Source organism: Labeo rohita, chromosome 10 (genome assembly GCF_022985175.1).
Source record: "Labeo rohita strain BAU-BD-2019 chromosome 10, IGBB_LRoh.1.0, whole genome shotgun sequence".
In the NCBI taxonomy this organism is placed as follows: Eukaryota; Metazoa; Chordata; class Actinopteri; order Cypriniformes; family Cyprinidae; genus Labeo; species Labeo rohita.
Genome location: NC_066878.1, coordinates 7,797,490 through 7,805,731, shown reverse-complemented (window position 1 = coordinate 7,805,731; position 8,242 = coordinate 7,797,490). Strand labels below are relative to the sequence as shown.

The 8,242-nt window shown below is 37.3% G+C and overlaps 1 protein-coding gene across 1 annotated transcript; it reads right to left on the bottom strand.

Moving 5' to 3' along the window:
- Window positions 1-1,662: 1,662 nt before the first annotated feature.
- On the bottom strand, window positions 1,663-6,803 carry si:ch211-103f14.3 (zona pellucida-like domain-containing protein 1). Its single transcript, XM_051121562.1, has 11 exons — window positions 6,749-6,803; window positions 6,532-6,651; window positions 6,138-6,358; window positions 5,829-6,013; window positions 5,459-5,531; window positions 5,273-5,370; window positions 5,107-5,187; window positions 4,746-4,914; window positions 3,949-4,066; window positions 3,806-3,826; window positions 1,663-2,583 (listed from the first exon to the last, which is right to left on the bottom strand). Exons 1-11 carry the CDS (start codon window positions 6,756-6,758, stop codon window positions 2,429-2,431), a joined length of 1,251 nt encoding a protein of 416 aa, XP_050977519.1. The 5' UTR covers window positions 6,759-6,803; the 3' UTR covers window positions 1,663-2,428.
- Window positions 6,804-8,242: the final 1,439 nt, after the last annotated feature.

Genomic DNA, 8,242 nt, shown 5'->3' with positions numbered 1-8,242 from the left:
GAGACTTTCGAAAACGCTGCAGGCCAAGTTTTAGTTTGAAAATTCCTTGGTTGCATTTCAGTGTAAACGGACCAAAACAGAGACTTTTGAAACCGATAGCGTGGCTGCCCACATTTGCTCGATTAGTTGCTTCACACTTCGGAGGCTCATTTAGGAAAAGTAACCATGAAATTGCAAAGTAAAAAAAAGAAATTACAGTATTTTTAAACCCCAAGGAGTAACAGACAATTTTATTACGGTTACTTCTCTTAAATTAAAACATCCTTGATGACATATGCATTGAAAAAGGCAGTGTAGACTAGGATTGTTTTCATTTTAAAACGCTGTTTCAAAAAGAAAACAGGGCGGAAGGCTACATTTACACTAGTGCATTTTTGTTTTAAAATGTATAACTTTTGCTACAACTGTGCCTGTGGTTTACACTTCTCTGGCATTTTTGATGAAGACTTTCGAAAACCCTGCAGGCCACGTTTTAGTTGGAAAACTCGGGGGTTGCATTTCAGTGTAAATGGACCAAAACGGAGACTTTTGAAAACGATGTCGTGGCTGTCCACATTTGCTCTGCGTGTCCTTGACTACAGTGTAAACAATAACATCATGCTCAATTTGTTGCGTCTCATTTCGGAGGCTTATTTAAGAAAAATAACCATTAAATTGCAACGTAAAAAAAGAAAACAGTATTTTTACACCCCAATGAATAACAGTCAATTTTATTACCGTTACTTCTTTTAAATTAAAACGTCCTTGATGATGTATGCAGCCTGAATGGTCATGTGACATGCGTTTTCGGTTGTGTAGTGTAGACGGAGATCGTTTCTGAAATGCAGTGAAAATGGCAGTGTAGACCAGAATCGTTTTCATTTAAAACGCTGTTTTAAAACAAAAACACTCTAGTGTAAACAGGGCCCAAGGCTACGTTTACACTAGTGTGTTTTCGTTTTAAAACATGTAACTTTTGCTACATTTGTGCTTGTCGTTCACACTACTCTGGCGTTTTCGACTCTCGAAAACGCTGCAGGCCACGTTTTGAAAACTCCGGGGGTTGCATTTCAGTGTAAACAGACCAAAACAGAAACTTTTGAGAGATTTTTCCCCAGCTCTCAGTGCAGTATACGATCATGTTTTCTCCAGCATGGCTGTGAGAGCAGTTTCAGGTGTCAGATACATTAAAACGTGACCCTTAAGACTCCTTAAACAATGAGAACAATGAAATGAGGTTAATCATAGCTGCTGTAAAGGCATCTGACAATGTACAGGTCAGACATTAGTGCATTTGACAGGTCACAGTAAAATGATATTAGACTGTGATCAGATCACATTTCATATTTTCATAGTAGAAGTGACACCCAAAAATCCCCTTTTTTTCTGAATGATTTGCATGACCCACTTTAGTTAGGCTCCTCTTTTCAGTATATAGATGAGTTTTAAATATGTATTTTCTACCTTTACAAGCCATGTTTGTAGTGTATAATAGTTTAATTCAAATGCAAAAGGCCCAAATGCTATTTTAATGCATTCTAATTCCATTTCCATTGCAGATATGATTTTATGCTTCTAAGTAAGAATCCACTCCAGAGGACAGTGATTTGTTCTTGTACCAGCAGCCTTTATTCATATGAAGCATGCATTAATGGATGAATCACAAGTATACATCTACTTTTAAGAGCTCAGCCTGCCATAGGAATTATAAAGATACAAAGTGCAAAGCCAAGAACATAACTTCAGATCTAAAAAAATCAACGCATTGCTGCACTTTCCTTCGGCTCACTGAAATTGCTTTCATTTCCATTTCTTTATTTATGAAGTTAGGGTTGCAGAAGGAATCTATAATACTCTGCTATTGCTTTAGAAGTGGTGATTTAAAAATTTCATTGTAAATGCAGGGATGTTTTGGGCTGTGTGTGAGTAGTCCTTACATATGGGGGTGTCAACATTTCAAGAGGGTTAAGCACAAAGAGTAGTCTTTAATAAATAACACACAAAACATTTTAAGCACTTTAGGTCCTAAGGAGCTCCAAACCCTTCACACACAATCTGATTTATTACTTTTTTGTGTTTTACAGGTACCACAGCATGTGCTCATTGGGATTGGATTCATTTGTTGGGTCAGTACTTTCATTTCTAACTTCAGAATTCATATTGCCTTACATATAAATGAAATATTAAAGCTCTGTTTTGGTTGTGCTTTTAACATGTATTCCCAGGTCCAAGCTACACTTAAACACAGTTTAAAGTGTAGAGCTGATATAGTGCACTGTTGCTCTTCTAAACCACAATATGCTATGATTATTCACCAAGAAGCACTATAGAAAAGATCAAGATGTCCGAAACCGTTGTACGCTGAGCCCTGCTCAGCTCTCCAGCGGTGAGAGATCTTCCCGGCGGGAAGCGGCAGTTCTCTCTTGGAGCCAGAGCAGGGTGTCTCAGCTCACCGAGGCATTTTTGAAGGTGCGTTGTGCCAGTGTCTCTTGTAGAAAACTGCTCCCATTCCTACGATCATGATGCAGGCGAATGCCAGGATGCCCACGGCCACGCCGAGACCCACAGAGGAGTCTGAAGGTTTTTTCGTGCTGACTGTGACTTCTGCAAAACAAGGACATAAGAGGTTAGAATTGACTGTAAGCTATAAACAAAAGTAGCTACTGTTCAAAAGTTTGGTTTTAAAGAAATATTACTTTTATTCAGTAATAATAGGTCAAAAATGACATAAAAGACATTTATAGCGTTACAAAAGATTTTGATTTCAAAAAATATTATGGTTTTGAACTTTCTATTCTTCAAATCCTGAAATAAAATATATCATGGTTTCCTGAAGAACATTGATATTAATAAGAAATGAGCACCAAATCGGCAAATCGGAATGTTTTCTGAGGGATCATGTCACAAATGACTGTGATCAGATTTCATTTCACGTTCCCATACTAGTATTGCAGGAGTGACGCCCAAAAATCCCCTTTTTCTGAATGAATTTGCATGCCTATTTTTAGGTGCCTATTTTCAGCATATAGATGACTTTTAGATATGTATTTTCTAACTTTACAACCTGTTACACATATCTTTGCCATGTTTGTAAGTGTGTATAATAGTTTTAATTCCAATGCAAAAGCAGCAAATTATATTTTATTGCATTCTAATTCCATTTCCATTGCAGATGTCATGATTTTATGCTACTAAGAATATACACCAGTCAAAAGTTTTTGAACAGTAAGATTTTTAAGGTTTTTTAAAGAAGTCTCTTCTGCTCACCAAGCATGCATGTATTTAATTCAAAGTACAGCAAAATCAGTAAAATTTTTAAATATTTTTACTATTTAAAATAACTGTTTTCTATTTGATTATATTTTTATATTTTTTTATATTTTTTATATTTGCTGTTCAAGAAACATTTATTATTATTATTATTATAAATATTTAAAACAGTTGAGTACATTTTTTCAGGATTCTTTGATGAATAGAATGATCTAAAGATCGGCATTTATCTGAAACCAACATATGCTGGTTAGGCATGTTTTGAAGCATGGTAGCTGGTTTGAGCTAGTTACTTGGGGGACCATGTTAAACCAGCTCAAACCAGCTGGCATGCTTCAAAATATACCTAACCAGCATATCCTGTTTTTTTTTTTTTTAACAGGGACATATTAACATTCTACAAGAGAGTGCTTGATTGTTGCCTATGTTTGTTTGGTTACCTTAGTTAAATTATTTAACATTGCTACATTCAGTAAATGATTCCCCAACACTAGAAAACATGCAGTGAAGCTAGAAAAATGTTACATGCTTTATATATGAAACAGTTGAAGCTCACCTTCCTCTTTTGTTGCCACCGCTAAAATGAAATAAACAGAATTAAGTCAGTTTCTCAGATTTGTAAGAAATGTAAGAAACTTAAAACTCATAGTGTTGGAGATTAATAATTCATATTGTTTTCATAAAGGGGAAAGAATGTACCATTTTCTGCACGTATGACGATGGCTGGTGATGTGATGGTGGTGGTGTCTGTCACTCCATTTGGAGAAGGAGTGGTGGTCAAAGGCACAACATCTCTCCGTTTTCGTTTGCCACATTGCTGTGGAAAAAGCCATGAAGCATGGTAAGTCTAAAAAAAAGTGTCTTGCCCGGGGTTTGCCTCTGGGTAGGTGAACTGTATGTATGTGTTGGTATTTTTGTATGAACAAAACATCTTCAAATATCAAAAGTAGCAAAGCTTGGCAAAACTATTATATATTGACATTAACAAGACCCAACCCACCAAGCCCAATCCAAAAGGTGTTTGTATTCTGGTTAAGCTTAGCTTATGCAAAATTATAATTGGGTAATTCAAGAACAGATGTCACCCTGAAACACAAAACCAGTCATAAGGGTCAATTTTCTGAAAGTGAGACATTATGTCCTAAAATAGGACATTATTGGCCAAGATACAACTATCTGAAAATCAAAAGGGTGCAAAAAAAATCAAAATATTTGAGAAAATCGCTTTTAAAGTTGCCTAAATGAAGTCGTTGGCAATGCATATTAGTAATAAAAAATTACATTTTTATACATTTAAGGTAGGAAATTTACAAAATATTTCCATGGAACATGATCTTTACTTAATACTCTAATGATTTTTGGCATAAAAGAAAAATGTATAATTTTGACCCATACAATGTATTTTTGGCTATTGCTACAAATATACCTGTGCTACTGGTTTTGTGGTCCAGGGTCACAAATGATGTGAAAGGGAAGCATATGTAGTATGTCTTTACCCTAAATGTACTGCAGGTTGATATTTCACACAATCTTGTGATGCAGTGCAGATAGTATGTCGATACTGTCTGGTTCTGCTGCTCTGTAAAGCGGAAGGCTGGAAACGAAAACCGAGCAAGTTGCATCTCTCCATTCACCAGCATTTTCGTGAGCCGATCACTGCCGCAACTGAGCAAACAGATCATCAAACAACAAATTATTCTCTCTCAGGCCCTCCGAATACTGTCAGACATATTTTAGAATTTCATAAACAAGCTTACAAACATGTAGCAGTTGACTGTAGTAACTGTCCAAGACCATAGTAATGCCACAGTACTGCTTCATAAAAAAATCTAAAACTACTTTTATGATTAAACTTACGGCACAAAGAGGTTGAAGTAGTTGCTGGTAGTAGGGGTGGTGGAAATGGAGGCATAGCATCTGTCTAATAGCACAAAGTACCTGTGAAATACATAACAGTCGTTAAATTAAATGCAAAACTTATTGATTTACTGCTATGATGAAGCTCAATAAAAATAGGTCTTACTGGGAGGTCAAGTTAGTGGCCTCCACTTGCACAAAAATATTTGTCCTCAGCTCAATACCGAAGGGAGGCATGACAAGAGGCTGGGTGTAGTTTATATCCTTAGAAATCAAAAGAATATGTTATATTAGTGTACATCTCTAGCTGATCTGATCTATAGATGCATGAAGGTCCAGTTTAGACACTTACTCTGAATAGTCTGAGATTCAGCGTGCTGATGAAACTGCCATTGTTGTCTTTTACTGCAATCGAAGAGGACGACCTGTGACAAGAAAGAACGAGGTTAAAGTTTTACCTGAAACGGCCCACAATTATTCAGCGTGGACAACTCCAAGACTAGACGTGTGTATCTGTGTCATTGTATCTCTCTGTTGTGAATATGATATTGTCGTCTTGTCCCTTGAGGACAACAACAAGGATGAACCAACTGGATTTAACACGTTCTTTGAGAGTGATACTACAAAAAGACGCTTATTCCCCAGCGAGTTTTGTTCTTTTATCCTTAGTAAATGGATCTTAGACCTGGTATGCTATACCATGAGAGAAAATGAGTGCTTACACATCCACCCGAGTGTTGTTGATCAGGTACTCCAGAGGATAGGAGCACGAGTAGTAGTACTTGAGCTCCGCGTTATACGTCACAGTCCCTGTTGTGATGTCTTTCGATCGTACAATTCCACTGATGTTGACCGTCTCGATGTTGGAGAAGTCTGAGAACACGCCTGTCCCTATACTCCTTATTGTCTGTGGAGAAACGTTAGGAATTAATTGTATTTAATGCCTTAAAAACAGACTTTTGACTTAGAATAATAAGTTATTGTGACATTTTTGAGGTATCTGAATACTCTGGTTTATAGCTAATACTTACGACAAAGTTGCTGCCGCAGGCATTGGTTGAGTTAAGCGGGAACCTAAATCGAGCCACGGGAGGTATGACGGTAGTATCGACGGTCGCCTGGCAGTTTGGGTTATTCATGATGCTGTTAAGAATTAACTCTGATTCGTTGTAGCCGGTGTACATGACAGGACAGAATTTGATAGCCAGATTGATGTACTCCGTTCCACAGTCTACACTGATGTCTGTATACTCTGTCGTGACAAGAACGACAGGATTAGTTGCGCAAAAACCAGAATGAAGTCTTACTTGAGGCACAAATAATCAAATTGGACAGAATTACAAACTTGAAAACACCTACAGACATACATCAAATTTAAACAAGCAGTTAGTTCCTATGTGATTCAGTCAGAAATGAAAACGATACCTGGACGTCTGTACTCTGATCCGCAGTCGTTCAGCGTAAACTGAAAGCTTTTGTCAAATTTAGTAGCCAGGAGGATAAGGAAAATGTTGAGGAGAATATCTTTCCTGCTGTTTGCTGAACCTGTTTGTGGAAGAAAATACACCTGTTAGTCACTCATTAGTGGATCCAGGAGCTCAGCGCATGTCCCACAGATAGACGTCCTAGGACATGTACGCACCTTGGATCATGGTTGCGGTTGGTTTGGGTGTCCTCTGCCTGTGAGATTTTGTGAACTGTGGAGTCCTTTTATAGTGCACTTTCTTTTGTGGGATGGGAATGAAATAAGGTCAGGGAGGTTTGGTGTGTCCACTGTTTGGGACCAGCCCTTTTGTGTATAAAGTCCCATAGTCGAGTGCCTAAAGGCACTTACTGAAACTCTACACAAGTGGGCCTTCAAAGACATGCAGGTGACAATGGCCTGTTTTTTGTGTACACATTTAAACATGGATATCCTTGGCATCTTAATACAAGACCTTGCGGAGTAAGTGTCGTGCCCCCCGGGAGTAGAGACAATACGGCGATGGCTCTTTTCACCTTAGTTTAACACTGTACGAAATGTCAAGGATCTTTATTTTGATCCACAGGTAATCCTAGCAACGCCATAAATAAGGATGATAATGCAAACACATGATTTACCGAAGGGAGTCTTAAGCATGTAACCGTTTTGATGGAAAAACCTGACAGGGGTAGGCAGCTGAGTAATTTTTTTGATGTTTATTTCTGTTTTTCGTGGATTGTCAGTTTCTATGGTGACATTGTTTTCTTCGGACAAGGTGTTCCCCAAAAACCACATGACTGTTCTAGCCATTGTCTGATTTCTTCGAAATGTTTAAGGAAACTACTCTTGACATATCAGTTGAAATATACTGGATATTAGATTAACAAAACGTGACACTGTAGAAAGGTTATTAGGGTTTAATGACAGATATATTACATTAATAATTATAATAAATTCTATATTATATTATTAATTATCATTATTAATTATATATATACACCACCACTGATTTGATTTAAGGTAACTAATTTTTATTATATTCTATCTATCTATCTATCTGTCTGTCTGTCTATCTGGCTGTCTATCTATCTATTTATCTATATGTCTGTCTCTCTGTCTATGTCTGTTCGCCTGACCGCCCGTCCATTCTTTCATCCATCCATCTCTCCATCCATACATCCGTCCGTCTATGTCTGTCTCTCTGTTTATCTATTTATCTATGTCTGTCCGTTAGTCCATCTATCTATCTATCTATCTATCTATCTATCTGTCTGTACATCTATCTATCTGTCTGTCTGTCTGTCCATCTTAATGTCTATCTATCTATCTATCTATCTATCTATCATCTGTCTGTCTGTCTCTCTATCTGTCTGTCCATTTAAATGTCTATCTATCTATCTATCTATCTATCTGTCCGTCCGTCCGTCCGTCCGTCCGTCCGCCCGCCCATCCATCCATCCATCCATCCATCCATCCATCTATCATAGAAAATATGTGTATTTGTGCTTTTTGTAAATCAATTTTTCATACAGGTATATTGACAAAACTGTTGCAACAAGTTACATAAGAATGATTTGGCAAACTGTTTGCACAGAAAATTCATTCTGCCCATGTTTCATAAATTAAGCCCACTGGGCATTATTGGATAACCAATTAAATAGACCAGAAATCTGA

Excerpts from the sequence above, each read along its gene's own strand:
- si:ch211-103f14.3 (XM_051121562.1), bottom strand. Across the intron at positions 6,359-6,531 it reads ATCAGAGTACAGACGTCCAG|AGTATACAGACATCAGTGTA; the intron begins GTATCGTTTTCA and ends TTGTCACGACAG. Across the intron at positions 2,584-3,805 it reads GGTGGCAACAAAAGAGGAAG|AAGTCACAGTCAGCACGAAA; the intron begins GTGAGCTTCAAC and ends CTTGTTTTGCAG.